The sequence below is a fragment of the Pholcus phalangioides genome, unplaced genomic scaffold (genome assembly GCF_987345545.1).
Source record: "Pholcus phalangioides strain wild (caught in Gottingen) unplaced genomic scaffold, Ppha-v1.0 ptg000040l_1, whole genome shotgun sequence".
NCBI classification, from domain to species: Eukaryota; Metazoa; Arthropoda; class Arachnida; order Araneae; family Pholcidae; genus Pholcus; species Pholcus phalangioides.
Window position 1 is genome coordinate 4,523,808 of NW_028301626.1, and position 19,570 is coordinate 4,543,377.

Here is a 19,570-nt window from a genome sequence, read left to right on the forward strand (position 1 = left end):
AGTTAATCAATTTTAACAATAGATTAGTATAACGTGGAGCCCTCTATTTGACGTTAACAGAAAGATACTGGCTCACCAATTGATGATCATCAACAGCCAAACTTTTATGCTGATCGGACATCCGATGTTGTTAGTCACTCACTTCGACGTAGCTTTTCCCTGCAAGTATCAGTGAAGGTCTCTCGGTTGAGAGCCGGATCATTTCGATTAGCACCAGGAGGCCTCTCGGTTGAGGGCCGGACTACCTTGATCAGCTCCAGGGGGCCTCTCGGTTGAGGGCCAGACCACCTTGATCAGTTCCAGGGGGCCTCTCGGTTGAGGGCTGGACCACCTTGATCAGTTCCAGGGGGCCTCTTGGTTGAGGGCCGGACCACCTTGATCAGCAATGAAGAATTTTGACTGTGAAGATTAGTTAATTTTTTCTCGATTCTGGACCTGCTGGGAAACGGATTCAAATACTGTAAATTATTGCATTTTAACTAATTATCAGCTTAGTTTCCCAGCCTAAGGCCAATGGATACGGTAGCAAGACGGTAAACCGTCCTACTAGAGGGCTTCAGTTGAAAAGAACAAGAAAAGGATGAACGCAGAGTGAGAGAGCATTGTTACAATGTACGGCCGGTATTTAAGGAAAAACTTCCGACCGCACGTGTCTAAGCAAACCAATCAGTTTCAAGGTTGCCTCATTTGCATGTGATCGCAGGCGGACATCACGATCGGCCTTGATCGTCGCCATACGATCACCGCTGCCGATGAGTAGTAACATTATTTATGACAACAGATCACGTGATGGCGACTACAGACTTTTACGCTGGGGGATCATTGGCACGTTACAATGTGTATTTCACGTGCTGAAAATGAATATGACATTATTAGTTTTTGCCCATTAGCTCTCATTTGTGAGATATGAAAATAGCATTATTCACACACACACATTGACACGTTAAATTAGGCTTAGGGTATAGGCGTTAAACTGAAAGAGAAAAATTAATTACTTTTTATCATTTCAATTGATTGAAAAAGATACAGCAATACTCCTGTAAATAAAATGAAAAAAAATCAGATAAAACAAAGAAAAGTTATTTTTTTCTATTCCGAAAGCTTCTTTTGTTTGGAATTCTTAAGTGAACTTTGTTTACATGGTCTCTTTACAGATTCCAACAGTAATCTACCATCATATGAGTATCCCATCTGCCCTGGTATTGGTCTCCCATTGCTTTTATGTGTCGGTTAAATTGTTCACTTTGTTCCTCACTAGTATCACCTAGATTTTCATGGAAACAGTCCATGTGGCTGTGCTAGTAATGAAACTTTACGCTCATATTACAACCAAGGTCTCTAAAGTTGTTAAGAATGCTGCTAACTAGTTCAGCATAGTTTTCAGCCTTGCGGTTGCCAAGAAATTTCTTGACAACAAGGACAAATGAGATCCACGCTATCTCATTCATGGAATCTATGAAATAAGGATCATTTATTAGCTGTCTGACCATCAAAAATTCCAGCTTTATGTTTTTCTGTATTTATTTCATGCATTTTTTGTCCTATGTATGCAAAGCAAGGAACCCTAGCTTTATACACAACAGAAGCGAGATGATTCTGTCTCATCTGGCTAAGGGTTCATGAATGACATTTCTTTCTCCAACAACCATGTTCTCTCTTGTAGGCTACTCTTTTCCTATCCAGTAGTATTTCAAGCTCTGCTACGCCATAGATATATGAAGCAATGATATTTAGTGTGAACCCCCCCCTCCCTGCTGACCAGAAAGAAAGTTAAATCATTTTCACATAACACAAATTACCCATTGATGTTTGTAAAACTATCTTCTCTACGACCAAAGTGATAATATTGTATTCCTCTTTCATTTTGGCTGAGTGAGAAACAGGTATTGACCTCATTTATGTCTCTTCTCTTCCCATTGGTCTACTGTCATAGATGTTATGTACAAGTTTTACATACTGTGTGTGGAGTCGAAATTTTATCTTAATCACCAAGCCTAATGCCAAAATACCCAAGGTAGCTCTTTTAACAAAATCAGAAAAATGGCTTTACCGTTCTCTTTTAATGTGTATTCTCCACGTCTAGCAAAATACATCAGGATGATCATTGAAACTTCTTCGACTGGATGTCATTTTTTTCTTTTATTCACCGCTCAAAACAAAGAACTTTATAAGTTATGTAGTTGTTCGTAATTTGCGGAATAAAAATCCTGGAAGCAGATTAAAAAATGCTTAAAATTTTGTTTAGCTCCGGATTGTTCCACGACCATGCATTATGAAAGCCGGACAACGCACATTTAACTTGGACACACATAGCAGAAAGAAAAAAAGCTGAGAAAAACGAATCCACACGTAAAAAACTTAACTACTACTCAATGTTAAAATATTTCATAATTGAGCTATGCTGAATCTCAAAAACTAAAGCTGATAGAGAAGAACTGTTTTCATATTTGAAATCAGCATACCAAATATAGTTAAAAAATTCCATGCAACAAAAAAAAATATTTGTGATGTTGTGTAGTTCATGATCCATCATTCATTATCCATCCTGTTGAAAATTTCAAATACTTTGGTCATATTCCCCTGCCACCTGCATTCTTCGAATGTAAACATATTAACAAAATCAAATCTTTCTTCGTATCTCAAGCCCCATGCACCTATAAGAGCATTTATAGCTCTGCACCCTGCTTGACCAACTCTATGTCCCTATAGGTGTGGTCTTCAAAACGGTATGGCATACTCCAATCCAGGATGAATCAAGCCCCAAAAAAAGTGGAAGAATCTTTTTGGGAGAACGGGAAGAAACCTTTTTAAAAATGAAACCGAGCATTCTATCACATTTTTTGACTGTCACTGAATAGTGTTCAGAAAATCTAAGCAGCTCACCTATGAGCATTCCCAAATCAATTATCCTAGTTGCATCTGGAATAATATCACCGTTGAATTCTTAATCTTAAGTGAAATGGGGTTGTTCAAATCAAAACGAGCAACTATGCACTTGTCAACACTGAAAGCCATGCTCCATTCATTTCCCCATACTACAATCATATTCAAGTTTGTCTGAAGCAACTCCCTATCGCTTTGATTGCCAATCACCTCCATTAGCTACATGTCACCAACAGATTACCCAATAGTCCCATTGACACCCTGATCAAGTTTATTGATTAAAAGTGGGACCGAAGACACTTCCCTTAGGGACTTCACTTGTCCAATCAGAAAATTCCCTGTTCATCATAACCTGCTGTGAAAAGTTTGGCAACTGCAATTCTATCCAGTTTAAGAATTCCCTCTCCCCCAATGCCAATCTCCCTTGCTTCAAGAGTTTACCATGTTAGACCCGATTGAATGCCTTTTGGAAATCAAGATACACAACGTCAACATTTTTGCCTTTGCTCAAAACCTGTCACATTATTATATAAGCAAAGAAGATTGGTCATACATGACTTTCCTCTCCTGAACCCATGCTGGTTTTCTACCTGTACATTATTATCGTCCATCCACTTCAGTTTGCCTTTTGATAATAATTTCAAAAATTTTCGGTAATAGAACATATAATTCAATAATTGGGCATAGCTCCTCTACTACACTTTTTGAATATCAGAACCATATTAGCAAGCTTTCAATACTGTGAGGCAATATTCTCAGCAACACTACTGTTGAAAATTTGTGCAACTGTTTCCAATAGTTTGTTAGCACACTTCTTAACAGGGTTCGTAAATATCGCAATATTTTTAAAAATATCAAATATCTAACATTTTGATGTATATCTGATATTTTCGGTAAAATGGTCAACCGGCTGTTTATTATAAATATTTTAAGCATGATATAAATTAAAAAGAAAAACATTTCACTTAACATGAACACTTCCTTTTACTGCTTATATTAATAAAAAAAATATTATAAATCTCATCTCTTACTCTTTCATCTCACATCCGATATTTTCATATATATCTGATGTTTTCGATATATATATATATATATATATATATATATTATGAGAATGGTTTGATATTTTTATATGAGAAGGGTTTGATGTTTTCATTTCACAATCTATATATATAAAATTGATTTTCTGTCTGTCTGTCTGTGTGTGTGTGTGTATGTATGTTCTCTATACAAATCTACAATTTTAGATCAATAGTCGCCAAATTTTGCATATATACTAAATGGGACCCGACTTGAACGATAGGCTACTTTAAAATTTCGTCAGAGCAGGGCAAGTGCCCCAAATGGGCAAAAAACTGTCTGGCAACAATGGTTTTTGGGCTTCAACAATCACTTTCCGAATGTTTACTTTGGTTACCGTGGTTCCCTAGCGATACGTTTCAGACGTGTATATGCCTTTACAATGGTTTGTCATTTCTTCAACGCTGCCAATGTATGTATAATATTTATGCCTTCATAATGGTTTGCCATATTTTCAATACTCCAAGTAATGAGGTTTTTTGAATGACGTCATAATCATCATCAGTATTGCTTTGAGGGTCAGAAAAAGGGTGATCCTCATAAAAGTCAGTGTTGAAATTGCCGCTTTTAATGTAGAAATGTGGAAATTTGGTGGGGTTTTCTGTCACATCAATAATTTTAAAAATTGTATTAAATACTCGATTTTTGAAATATTGAGGTCTCTTTGAGAAGTATACGAAACCCAGGAGATTAAATATGAAGTAATTAGCAGGATCTACTTTTGAGTTGGATGTCCATGCAATAACATTGATTTCAACTTTTTATTTATATCTTCTCAAGCATGAAAATTAATGTTTCCGTGTATTGTCTTTTAATATTCAACTGCATAAATTCACATATAGTTTAGGTTGTTTTAAAATTAATTATGGGCCCGTAAAAAGAAAAAATTCCACAGCTTCAATTAAGCATTTTTTGAAGCAGAAACAGGCAGAGATAGATAACTTGAAGTTCAGGGGGGAGGGGGGGAATCGAAATACCTAGCGCCCTTTAAAAAAAAATATATATATATATATATATATATATATATATTACGTTTCTTTAAATCTAGATTTGTTTGTTTCATGCGTCGCGCAGGAAGTCGCCATATTGGTGAACTTAGACACAGTTTGCATGTCCCTCAAAGAAAGAGGGAGATATCACGTGATCCAAAAAAGCCTCATTGAAGAAAACCCGGGCAACGCCGGGTATTATAGCTAGTCGTTTGATATTTTCATTTTAGAATGGTTTGATATTTTCAGTTGAGAGTGGTTTGATATTTTCAGTTGAGAGTGGTTTGATATTTTCAGTTGAGAGTGGTTTGATATTTTCAGTTGAGAGTGGTTTGATATTTTCAGTTCAAATATTAAATCATTCTCAAATGAAAATATGAAATTAAATGTGAAACCATTCAATAAATGAACAGGAAATATTTAGACATATTTAGACACATATTTTTCGCAATAATTAAATTATTTCTAAATATGAAAATATCAATACATTCTCAAATGAAAATATCAAACCCTTTTCAACTGAAAATATCAATGTATTCCCAACTGAAAATATCAATGCATTCCCAACAGAAAATATCAATGCATTCCCAACAGAAAATATCAATGCATTCTCAACTGAAAATATCGATGTATTCCCAACTGAAAATATCAATGCATTCTCAACTGAAAATATCAATGCATTCTCAACAGAAAATATCAATGTATTCCCAACTGAAAATATCAATGTATTCCCAACTGAAAATATCAATGCATTCTCAACTGAAAATTTCAAAACATTTCAGACTAAATACATATATTATGGAGCAAATCTATTTATTTACTGATTAACCAATTTCGGATTGAAAAATTCAAAGAATTCATGTGTAAATTCATTGATATTTAAATCATGAAAATATCATACAATTATACATACTAATACATTTAATATGTATTTTTGACTGAAAATATAGAAAATATCAGATATCATGATGTTTTGAAAATAAATATTGGATATATATATCGATGAATCCTGCTCCTTAAAGACCTTGGGATAAATATCATCTGGTCCTTGTGCTGTTAACACAAAAATTTAGGACTTCCATAAGTCCAAAGTTTCAGAACTTCCACATCTTCCACCTGAGTATTATAGGTAATAAATAATGCCAAGACATATTGAGGAGATAATTTCAAAATATTGAAATAGAGGAATGATAGCAGAATTACTGAAATAAATAATTATAGAATCATTCAAAGTCAAATCAGAGACTTTTTTAGATTTAGTAAGGGAAAAAAAATTATTTCAGAATTAATAAAAATTTATAATTAATGAAAGAAAATAATTTCAAAATAAATATCTTCAATTATTTTTGTCCTAACTCGGGGGCCTCATTGACCATCTATTAAGATCTCAGTATAAATTAGATTAGAAGTCCTTTAAATCTGTATGGATTCTTCTTACAGTTATAAGTACCTCGGTATGAGTTGGTAGTTTGCAGGCTTCATGGGAAGTTTCAATTTGGCCTGCAAGATCTGAAAGGTTGAAGGTTCCAACTGCACCCTTGCATTCATTATCGACATACTTGAAAAATGATTTTGGGTCACTGCCAATGTTTTCTGCCAACCTAGATTCAACTTCCTTTTTACTATCTCCCACCATTTCTTCAACATCTTTGATTCAGTAAATGTTGATTGATCGCCTCTTCCACTTTATACTCTATGAATGCCCTTTTCTTAGTTTTCTTATCAAGGTAATGGTCCTTCGCATTGTCATGAACCAGGAAAGAAGAGAAGAGTTTTTGTTTCAAATAAACGGTAGAATGTCCTGTGAAACAGAAGATAGTTTAGACTTAAATCTCCTTCCCATTTTATTACCATCAAATGATTTTTATAATAATATTAGTAATCTGATCCGAGTTGTCATTGATATTGTTCATTATAATGGTGTCTAATTGGAGTGTTCTTTCATGTCTTTTACAGGCCAACGGAATAGATTTTTCATACCTTCATCTGGAAAAAGCTGCCAGTTTTCTGAATAGTAACGAGCCGACACTTTCTCTGATGATCGCTAGGCAATGAACAGGGGCTTGAAATTTCACTTTCCCCAGTGAGAAAGGAAAAATCCCCTGTTGTGTTTAAATCCAAATGGGGAAAAGTTTTTAATGAGAGGCACTGTGAAGGAGAGAAATGACTTGATAATTATATACTTATACATATATATATGCTTGTGCCAAAACTACTCAATGTGCCTTCAGTGGCGTTCTTCACAGGCAGCTCAGATGATCAACTGGTGCTTCATTTTCTGTCGAACGCCTGTTAGGAGTTTAAAAAAGCAGAAAAGTTATATAAATTAATATATAAATGAATACATATATATATATTATTGAAATTAAAAAATATTGCAGCCTATATATATTTTAAATGTGTAGCTTGTTCGGATCTCGAATTCATTGCATGTAAATTGATGTTGGTATTCGATTTAGCATTAGGTTTATAGCTATTTACCATTACTTGTGCATTTAAACTGTGTCTACGTTAAGTTTTATAAAAGGAAGGGGAAAAAAAAGAACAAAATATGATCATGTTTCGGAGAAGCAAGGCAAAGTAATCATGTGGTAATTATCACTCATTATCCATAAAAAAAAATTTCCTTCATTTTATCCTTTCGTTATTGCCTTTTAAATAGTCATAAAGGGTGATTGTGGCAAATTTTTTTTTATAATTTAATTTTTAATGTCATTTTATACTTGTAAAAAGAAGACATATTTTCAAAAGGACTTTTTAACTTTTTTTTTTATTTTGTTTATTTATTCCTGTATTGGATCTTATCATACAAACAGTGAAAAGAAAACGAGAGAGTTCTTCTATCCACATCAAATCTTTTAACTGCTACATTGTATAGTTACGGGTATTTATGTTGCATTTATTGCTATTGAAATTGTGTATTTGAAAGTTTTCAAGCTGTTTGGACATTGTAAATGATGACTAAGTCAACATTTTTCCAGCACGAGCAACGAGCATCTTTGCTTATGCAATGTTGAGGTTGAAACCTGCAATACAGACTTTGTCCTCGATTTTGCAGCACCAAAACAGCTCAGAAATAACATTAATACGAACTTTATCTTCGACTTCGCGGTGCAAGCCTAGCCAAACATGAGCTCAAATCCAGAAGGGGGAGGCATCAGAGTGAAATCAAGAACAAGACATAATATGAAAGTAATGCCTACATCTCTTGAAAAACAATGTATGTTCACTTTAGTACCTTTATTCCTACTAATTCGACCTCTTCCCCCCAACACATCGCCCTGAATTTGCACCTAAGCAAGTAAGAGCATCTTAGCTGGAAGAAGTCTGAGTATTGATGATACCAAAGATCCCCCAAAGCAGAATATGCCAAAATCTGCGATGTACGTTGCCGAACAGTCTGGAAGAATTTCATGAAAAAGTGTAAAAAGCACTATTATGATGGTTTTTACTGCAGAACATTTCCAGTTAGCCGAGTGCTCGTTACAGAACAACACAAAACTTTTTGCTCTGTGGCCAAAGATATAAGCAAATGGTTCCATTATAAGGCAAAAGTTTGATCATTCAAGCACTGTATGATAAGGTGGTGGAGCATCCCATTCTGCTTGGACAGTTCAATTCAACCAGTCCATTACTCTTGAACACCTTAAAAATTTCTTCAGGGCTTTTCACATAATTAATTCACTATAGAATTATGTGGAGTCATGATGGGCGGAGATACAGAGAAGAGCATGTGCCCCCCCCCCCATCATCAATGAGAGGCTGATCTAATGTTTATGCATATAAATGTATATGAATTGACATCATGTCCCTCCCCAGCTGTCCAAGTCTATCTCTACACCTATGATGTTTTAGTGATGACATGCCCCCCCCCCCCCAGCATCATTTAAATGGAATCTTTAATGGTTCCTCTGAGAATTTTTCACGGGCCTCTCTACAGTAAATTTATAGTGTGATAAAAGAACTATCTGTGGGCCCTGGCCTGGATCCTTTTTGTCCCACCCACGTGGAGCCTTGACCATAATAGTCTCCGAGCTTCTCATATTTTAACAATCGTAAACAAGCAAAGAGGAAAAAAAGAAGAAAAAAGGAAAGGAATCCACAAAAACAATGCAAAGCATGGCAATGGAAATTGCTCCTTTTCCCTACGATCTTTTTACTGAAAGCAGTTAAATGTAATTACCCATTGTGATTTTTCATTACTATTTTACCAAACACCAACGCTAGGGCCCTATCACTATATAGCAATTTACTGCCATTAATGAGTTGGATTGGAAATGAAGGTGCCATCTATCTGTGGTTACCTGAAGCTTGTTAGGGAAAACACCTTATCTATATTCTTCTCCCAGTTCGAACTTGGGACCTAACGGCAACCTTCACAGTGGTAGATGAACACCTTACCACCACGCCACTCTGGCAACTTTACATTACTAGATCCCTTGACTTCTGAAGATGCTCATCTCTTGTAAGGGTGCATCCATCCCCCGGGAAAGCTTTGATATCTCTCTGAGATGGGAAGCGGGATGTGTCTGGTCCTTCAATGTTCAATGTGAGGGTGCAATTTCAAATTTATTCGCTCATTTACAGTGGCAAAACAGCCATCTTTCAACTATTGTACTAACGATGAAAAAGCCTAATGCTTTTGTTTACCAGATTTTCTTATTCCAGTTTGATGCATAGTTATATTAGTAATACTATTTTGTGTATCTTTGCTGAAACAAAGCCATTTAAATACAGCAACAACTCTGCTTTTTTTTTTTTTGTTGAGTTTTATTGTTTAGCAAGACTTGACACAGAGCATGGTATTATTAAAATTACATTTAGCTATAACTTGTAATTGATTTAATTTAACTAATCATATTAAGATTTAAAGGCTGGTCCATCTGGTGAAAAGGCTTTAGGGGAGAACATTGTGAAAGTATGTTGTCTGTTGATAGAATATATCAAAGCATAATAATGAACAATGCTACATATTGTGCACAGTGTAGCTAGAGATTATGTTGAAGTGTTGAGTCTTGCAATATGCGTGCATAAAATTCCTCAGAGGAATGTTTGAAAGGTGTATGTGCTGTTTAGAGAGTAGTAGTATGCGTGCGTAAATATGAAGGTTATTTCTTGAAAGAGTCCTATTATAAAATACTTCTGTAGCCACTAGATAAGCACGCCAACCACAAGTTTGATGGATGTTGGCTCAGATTCTCGTGATGTACCTGGACACATATTTGTTTCTGGTAGGTGGGTCCCATGTTCATAAAATGGTCAGATTGTAGGACAGTTAATGATTAGTAAGTTTTTCCTAATCTAACTTTATTGAGTACATTATACCAGATTAATATTTCACTCTATTGTGCAATGTTGAGTTGTTAACAGAGCTACAACTAGACACCTACGGGATCTCCATAAAAATTATTGAGGGCCTTTAAAGGGACTGTCCCTTTGAAGGCTCTTCAATCAGCTTTGTGGAGGACTGATCCCATCCAATTCATGAATATATAATGCAACATGGTAGAATCTTCATTATTCTACCTTACTTCTCGTATGAAGGAAAATGAAGCCACACACACAATGTTGAAAGTGATGGGACTTTGCAAGTGCAAATAAACAACTATGATCCTTTTGAATGTTTTTTCCAAACGTAGTGTTTAGCTGGAGCAGCAAGAGCATTTCAATTCAAGATATAATGTTGCCACAATAACTTCAAGCTTCAGTAAAGGGTGACAAAATTGTCTATATGTTTGTCAAATGTGCAATACAGATACTGTATATCCTTACCTGTATTTGATTTAGTGTAGATAGTATTTCTCTGCCTTTCTGTTTCCAAAGACTAGTAAAATGCCTAAAGACTGTGGCAAGTGTGTGTCCCATATTTGCAGACTTTCTCTGATTTGACCATAGAATGGTGGTGTGTTCAAGGATAATAGACTTTTAAATGTACATATGCTTTTTTTTGTCCAGGAATTTTAGTTTCGTGACGCAAGTTTGTCCCAATCACATCAGGTAATCAAGCTTCTACACTATTCTGGATATCTGTCATACCCCTAACTCTCTAAAGTTTTGTTTCTATTGGCTCCTCTCTGCGACTAGTAGAGAGCTTTCAGGTCTAGGGTGCCAAGTGCAAACTCATCCCTTTTTGTGAATTTCTCATTAACCATCTCAATAAAGATTGGCAAAAATGCATGCTTGCCCCAGTTCAGAGTGTATATTCCTGTTTCAACCCTAGATGCTAATGCCAATTTTTTTTTTTTTTTTTGCAAAATAATCTCGTGAAACTGACTGTCTGGCATTGGTTTTGTGAAACGTCTTTGAAGTGCTTATTGATTATTGTAGTGATCATCATCAATTGTTAAATTGTTTTGTGATTGTTCAACTGCTTAAAAGTTTAAATTAATAAGTGCTTTTAAATTTGTTATTTGATGTTTCGATCAATCAAAGCTGCAGTTCATTGTAAATACGTTATTTTCGGATATGAATATATTCAAACTCCGAGCTGTTGTCAAAAATAAAAAATACATCTATTGAGAAGTTTGTTTAGGTATTTGTCTGTTTGTGTCTGCATTTTTTACTGCAATTACTCAGTTTGTTGTATTCAGAGGCTTTATCAATATTTCCCTGTACAGTATGTACATAGTTTGTTATAACAACAGGCATAGCAAAATGCACCAAATTGTTTGTGTTTCAATGGTTTGTAGATTAAAAAGTATATATGTGTTATAATGCTTTGTTAAGCATGCAGGAAGAGAATAAATATGTAGTACTACAACATCCTCGAACATCACAATCAAAATGACGTGCTAGAAGCTTCCACCTGATTTCTTTCATTCAGTCAAAACTGTTGGTCCCGTTGTTAATGTTATTATGTTCCGCTCCCGATATTCATTTTAAGTGATTTTCTATCAGTATGTTCTTCGTAATTTTCATCAATGATAATAATCTGTTTTGCTGTTATAAACACTTGGGTAGTTCCAACTTCTCAACTACTGAACGGCACAAGTGCTAACTACAATTAAATGTCCAAAATTCCAGTCTGTGTTTGAACAAATTTATTAGCAAAACCCATTATGGTATATATCGGTGCTATGTTGATTATATAAGAACCTATTTTTCATTCGGAACAGTTATAATGCAATATATGGAAAATGAATCAATGACGTTATTCAGTTATTTGTTGACATGTTATGTATCATGTGTAGTTTTACGAGCACAAGAAAATATTCTTTATGATTGTAAATAACTTTGTTTTGCTTCTTTGTTATTTCAGAAGTCGGACATATCAGCTTGTTGTGTGTGTGTGTGTGTATGAATATATAAGTATGGACGTATCGCTAAAAATATGGACAAAAGTACAATTGTTTTCCATGTCTCCACAATAATGTTTGATTGCTGTTTTCATTAAAAAGCCATTGTTCTTAACCAGCGGCCAACTCTGGGTGTATTCGAAGAGATTTGGGTCTGTAAAACAAAAGTTTAAGAACACCCTGCATTTGAGCATTAACGATTTACATATAATTTGTGTTGTAAAAAAATCAGTATTGACTTTCAGCGTGTGTAAGAATGCTCAGGCTTGCAATCAACCTATGACCAAATATCTCGTCTTCAAAGCTTGCAGAAAGAATTTTGAAGCATAATATGTTCATATTGATACAGCACTTGAGTACTGTAAATCACTGTGCGGGTATTGTTTCTGTCGAATCGTCTGAATTAGAAATTCTTTGATTTATCAGTGTACAAGATTCTGTATGTCAATGAGGCTGTGTTAATGAATTCAAGGTCTGGGCGCTAAAATATTAAAAGACATGTGAAAAAAATAAAAATCAAAGCGAGTATTATATGTTCAGAGCCATAACTTTGGGAATAGCGGGTGTGTCTGGTGGTCACTTGGGCCGCTGAATTCACTTTTTGTCCTCCTTTGGATGCTTGCCCATGCTGACAAGATACCTACTTACGACTCTGGGTATGGTTTATATTGATTTCATCAGGATTTTTATTCATTTTTTATTTTATGCTTTTTCCTTGACAAAGTCATTTAATTCTTCTATGGCCTGCTGAAGTATTCTTGGGCAGAAAATAGCCAACCAACTAGCTAATTAGGCACAGTAGTTCTCAAAGTGTGTAGACTCCTAAGAGTGTCGCCAGTCTTTGTCAGTGGCTTTTCTGTTGATGCTTTTCTGTTGATGCTTTATCTCAGTTGCACGAGGGCCTCTCATGCACCTGAGACTCCTGGGCCATGCCTAGGAGTATCAGTTCATTAAGATGACCCTGAACGAGGCGAGGAAGCACCACATGTGACCCATGAGAGCTCTTGTTATCTAGCTATTCAAATAATCCTTTGTTCCTTGATGATGTTACTTTTCTTGTAGGTATCGGTATGAGAAATAATGTCTTGAGATAAATTGCAGTGGCATGGGGTAGAGCCTAATGCAGAGTTGGACAAATCACAAAAAAAAATCTAGGTGCCAGAACAATTTTTTAGGTGCCAAAAAAAGTTTCACCCCAAAAAAAGGGTCCAAAATAATGCCTCTTTTGACTTTTTCAGGGCGTAGTGACCCTCTTTCATATCATAGGCGGAGATTGACGGAAGTCTGGGGTAGGCAAGGTCATTATTGCTGGGGGGGGGGGGGGCACGATGATGATGATGTCATTTCATATATACATTAGATCAGTCGATTCCACTTTTGACACTGGGGGGGGCAATGCCCCCCACGCCACCCCCCGTATCTCCGCCCATGTTTCATATGTTGTCAGGTATGCTAGCCTGAATTCCAAGCATTTTGTGCTGCTCTCAGCCTGCAATGTAGTTACTACACAAGGTAAATTTTAGGCCCCAATATTAGTTTTTTTAGTCACCATGGCGACGTGGGATTTGTCCAGCTGTGCCCTAATGGACTACCAGATAAGATCTAATAATGACTATAGTTCTTATTCAATTTTCTATCTTCATCTTTTACTATATATGTTTTTCAGTGATCTTATTTACACATTCCATCTTTTTTTGCTAAAAATTTGTATATTAAAAATTTAATTTCGCAATTTAAATTGATCATATTATGAGGAAAAACCAATAGATGGAGCTGTCAAAACATAATTGAATTTCCGGTTTTAAAAAATTCATAAAGCTGAAAATGTTTTTTGTGATAAAGGAAACCTATATAGAGAGAAATTTGGAGCATGATTTTTCCCCTGTTCATGAATTGATAGATTTCATCAATATTCGTTAAAGAAAAATTACAAAAAATATGTTTTATAAATTCCAGGACAAATTCATCGATGTGAGATATTTTTAAAAAATAAAATTAAAAATTTAGTGTATTTGCATTTTATCCCGTGTTTGATAATACACGCTCGAAGGAATTTTTTTAAAATTATGTAAGTTGAATATATACACATAAGTAAGGGATTTTGTAAAATCTCGATGTGAATAAACAGCATGTAGATGTGTGCTTAAATAAACAAAACAATGAAAACTGCCCATTTATCGGCCTGAACAGAATTCGAGCTAGAATATTTAAAAGAAACATCTTTTGTGTACAAAAACTGTATGATTGCATTTAGCAGGATTTTTGTAGGATCATAAATGAAACAGCATATCATGACGCTGATCATCGTTTATTATAACATCGTTTTTGTACATAATAATTATATATTGAGACTTAAATTATCCGCTGTAGATGTCTGTGTTTATATTTCACTGATTATTTTTTACAATTTTATTAACTTATTATCATTTGTAAAATATGCATTTATTTCATGCTTATTCTGATTGCTTCATTCAATTTTATTCTGGTGATCTCGCTGATTCTGCTGAAAATACCTCCGATGTTCTTAATCTATCAAAATAAATCGAAAAAGTTACGGGTTAAGAGAATTAAACCACTGAAAAAGAAATAGTGTTCTTCTGGCTATTTCCAAATGCACAGCATATAGAAACTTTGAAGATGGATGGCATCATTTATTGAACATCAGGCCATGCGTATGTTATAACAGGGTTGCGAGACCTAGATAGGAGTCCCTACAGAGTTCTTAGAAATTTGGGAAAGTCTAATAAATTGAAAGGGGTTCAGGAAGATGTAAAATATTTGGCAATATTTCGGGAAAAGGTAGAATATTTGGCAACATTCAGGGAAAGGTCAAATATTCGGCATAAGTCAGGGAAAAGAAAAAATATTTGACAGAAGTTAAAGAAAAGGTAGAATATTTGGCAAAAGTTAGATGAAAAGGTAAAGTATTTGTCAAAGGAGGAAGGCGTAAAATATTTGGCAAAAATCGGTAAATGTGTATGATATTTGGCAAGAGTCTGCAATGATGTAAAATATGTGGCAAGAGTTGGGGGAACAGATAAAATATTTGCCAAAAGTCTGGAAGATGTAAAATATGTGGCAAAAATTGGGAAAAAAGTAAATTATTTGACAAGTTGGAAGATGAGTCTATCAGTATGAACTAAATCTGCAAATGATCACCAGAATAATATCCAGTATGGGACAGAATCTGCTATGTTCAAATAATGAATATAAACATACAGTGTGTCCCAATGAGTACACAGCATCAGATTTGTACAGATTGTGATGGAGATCATTGAGATGAGGCATTTTGATATGTAACAACGATATCTCTGAGTATAGTGCTTATCATAGTCATAATTAGACTTTTGTGACTATATTCAGAGAGACACGTGTTACGTATCAAAATACTTGTCTCAACGATTTCTGTCATAATCTGCAGAAATCTTATGCTGCATAGCTATTGGGAAACCCTGTATTAACTCATAAAGTGTTTGTAAATATCTAGCCGAGATATACCAAAGAAGAGTTTTTATTTATTTTATCCGATTTATAGAAATTTTTTTTTTGATTTTATATGGTTTTCATTTTATAATTCCATTTTTTATATTAACATATTTTATTTTATTAAATCTCATTTATATATTCGTCTACATCAAAATTTCGTGTAAATATAAAATGTGTTTTTTCATGTGTTTATAAGAAAAATATATGTAACAGAGGAAGAGAGGTGGAAAAAATATTAATTTTGTACAGTGCGTGTTGCTAATCCTAGTACGAAGGGATTAGCCACAGTATTTCGATAATAATGACAATATTATAAATACTGTAATAGTCTCCTTTCCCTTCATGTTCAGGTTAGATTATGTTTTTCGGAAGGCAAAATACATGTAATAAAATGCGTCAAGAGATTTATGTAATGGTGGTTTTCCATTTTATTATAATTGTGCTTTCCAAAATATCACGTGTTATATTAATTGTCGAATGTATTGTGTTGTGTGTGTGTGTAATGTTGTCGCAATTAATATATATATGTGAACATTATGTGTTGCGCCGCTCATGTCATGAAACATTGTTTTAACGAGATAATTATATATTAAAAAAATTCTTTTATTTAATGATACTATTAAGATTTTTTTTGCTGGTTGGTATGATCATGATAATTATATAATTCGATGATGATGCCTGTGCAATAAGTTTAAAAAAATAATAGTAACTGTATAAGAACCATGTGTTCATGGAAGAGTTATTTAGAGATTGTTGTTATGGAAACCATTTATTCGATGCGCAACGTTTAGTGCAAAAAAAAATTGTTGGAAAGAATTAAATTAAAAATTGAATTAATTAATGATGGTTTTTTTTCCCGTTTGTCTGTATATTTAGTCATAGTAGAAAAACCTCGCGCAAAGCCATGGCCACACTTGCATCAAGGTTGACCCAATAGTCATTCTCAAATATTTGCTTCCAATACAGTAGAATCTCGATTATTCGGCATTGTCTCTTGGCGACATGCTGTCGCCAGATCATTGGATCTGTCGCCAAACTTCACTAAGCTTGTTGCCGATATTTACAGATGAATGCGTTAATTTTAATTTTTGCATAAGATAATGACTATTTACAGGCGAAAAATGACAATAAGTTGTGAATAAGAACTATTTACATAATTTTCGTAAAAATATTTATATTCTTGGCCTTCCTTTTTCTGTAATGAATTTTTAAAACGCACAGTACATAACAAACATTTACATAATATATACAGTACTGCCCTGTGCAAAAAGCGATCTCAAAATATAAATAGGAGCAGTTTTTGATGGTGTATGGTGGCAGTCAGGGCCTTAGACCTAGTTGCGCCCGGTGCAAAAACAGTAGTCAGTCCCCCCCCCCCAGGTGCGGATCCAGAGTGATGTGTCGGAGGAGGCAATTTTTGCTAGTCATTACTGTCACGTAAAATACGGGACATATTTATTCTACCATATTATCAGACTCGGTGTGTGGTGATCGTCCCCATCGCCCCCCCCCCCCCCTGGTTAGATATTAAGGGACGAAGAAGTCGGAAAAGCTTTCTAGCTTTCTTCCTAAAATGGGATTACCACCATTTAACTTGTAAACAAGCATAAAAACCCAACTTGTTTGATTTAAAAACATTAAAAAACGTCACACATTTATGCAGGGTACTCATCACAAAGGATCTTGTCTTCTTCATACTTATTTTAATTGAATTTTATGGTAAAATAAGTATGTAGTTTCACTCGTAAGGGTTAAACTGATAATAAAAGTGGTTAAATGAAAGTGATATTTTCGTATGATTACTTTCATATTTATAAAACTCATGTGAACATTTAAAATTATCCTTTTCAGACCCAGTACTAAGAAAAAGAAACGGAAGGGGCAGGCAAACACCAGCTAAAGCACCGGGCTCTGCAACTTGGGCAGGCCCTTTAACTATTCCGAAGCTACTTGAACGGTGACCCGAGCGGAATGGGAGGGGGCACTTGTAACTCCTTTTTCTGATCATAACCATTTCAAGAAAAGTCTGTCCCCGAGAAAGCACGTTACGGACCTGGGCAGGGCCATTTTATGAGCATCATGGGCCTCCTAGCCAAGTGGTTTTTCTGAGGCCCTGCCTAGTAAATTCTAGATAATTTTAACTAGATTTCATTTTCGTGAGGGCCCCCCCCCCTCTACTTTTGAAGATCCCGGGCAGCGCCCGGGTGAGTCCATGCTTTAAAACGGCACTGAGAAGGGGTTATTTTTCTCTCTATATTTTTTTTTTAACCTCAGGGACTTCGGCTTTAATCTCAACGATAACGCGCAATTCTCTTCCATCTAGTACCTTACCAAGGTATAAAACAATGCCGTGAAGCATATTTTAGGGACAACGGTCCCAATGGAATAAAGCAGCGGTTCTCAACCTTTTTTGACTCGCGGAGCACCGGTTGAGAACCGCTGGAATAAAGTAATATATATTTTGCACCTCACTTTTTTTTAGTTTAAAAGACAGAATGGGGGGGGGGGGGTCCATGATTGTAGAATCTGGTTTACAAAGCTGTTTAAAAAACTCAAATTGAACTTCCAACATACGTTCCTCATTAGTTTCTTGAAAGCAAAAAGATGTCCTTTCAAAGTCCCATTGTGGTCACACCTTACCAGAGATACTGTCTAGGAGCCTTATAGGAAGCTTTACCGTTACTCACCGGGTATCTGGAACAAGATCCATGAAACTCCGAAAAGATGTTCAGTTGTGTATGTACGGTTTGTTACAATTTTCAAGTCCACACACACACACGTTGCACTTAGGGGCGGTTCGAGACAAAATCTCTACCTGAGTGGGACCTTTTTATGTCCCTGACTTCCCTAATTAAAAAAACTTTTGTTTCAATCTTTTCGTTTTGATGCGTTCAAAGGACAGCGATATTTTATGTCATAACATATCATGTCGAATTTTTTTCTGCTCTTTTACCTTGGATTTTGCGCTCCTCCTAGAGCGGGTAGAAATCATTTTCCCATTTTTCGCCCTTCTCATGTTTCGGCGCCCCTTCTCATTTAACGCCCGGTGCAATTGCACCGGTCGCACTGCCCTAAGACCGCCCCTGGTGGCAGTAGGAAGTGAGCATTTTTAGAGAACTCCGACCTATCTGATCCGCTGTTCCACCGGATAGTCTGGATTTTACTGTATTTCCCTTCCCCCGATGCAAACAAGCGGCATAGGCTGACTATACGCTGGCACAGCTTGGCCCAATATTCCTTGGCGGATATTTGCCAAAAACAACAGCCTGTTTTTCCAAAACACCGTGTTGTGACTGTAGGCGTTCTTCGACCAATGTGGGGATTGGAAGGAATGCGGCTCCTTTGACTTGGGTTGAAAGCTGGAAGGTACTCGACCAGCCTCCCAATACCTTCCAGCTTCCGAAATTTGATCATTGCAATGGTGGAGAGGCCACCCTACTTGCTCATGGAGCGTATTGGGCCAGCCTTGACACAAGTGTGGCAGTGGCTTTAATGGCAACCCTGCAGACTGAAAATTTTGCCCGCAAACGATGCGTTATTTCTCCTTGACCTATGCTGGCATCTTTCGATATGAAATGAGAAAATTTCATAAACATCGGAGTCGAGGTTTCTCTTCGAAGGCCACGGCGCGAACCGTGTGATCCGTGAAGATGGGATATGTTGTCCGCAAGCAGACCCGAACAATTTAATACTAATTAATCAAAAAATTAAATTGTATGCTAATATCGAAAAATTCTGCCCCCGAAGGATCCAAGCAATCGACTGGTCGAGCTTCACCAACCCGCCGATAGATGGCGAACATTTTTTTAAAATTAAATTTGAAATTTAACACCCAAA

General features: G+C 35.7%; 1 protein-coding gene across 2 annotated transcripts in view; it reads left to right on the forward strand.

Annotated features, from left to right (window-relative positions):
- Nucleotides 1-16,570, forward strand: part of LOC149065300 (uncharacterized) — a 101,120-nt gene extending 84,550 nt beyond the window's left edge. For both annotated transcript variants that reach the window (XM_089254113.1, XM_089254114.1), the window contains exon 22: nucleotides 6,909-16,570. In XM_089254113.1, the coding sequence (XP_089110239.1) occupies nucleotides 6,909-7,007 (99 nt within the window). In that variant the 3' untranslated portion in view covers nucleotides 7,008-16,570. The remainder of the gene's footprint in view (nucleotides 1-6,908) is intronic.
- The last annotated feature ends 3,000 nt before the right edge of the window (nucleotides 16,571-19,570 follow it).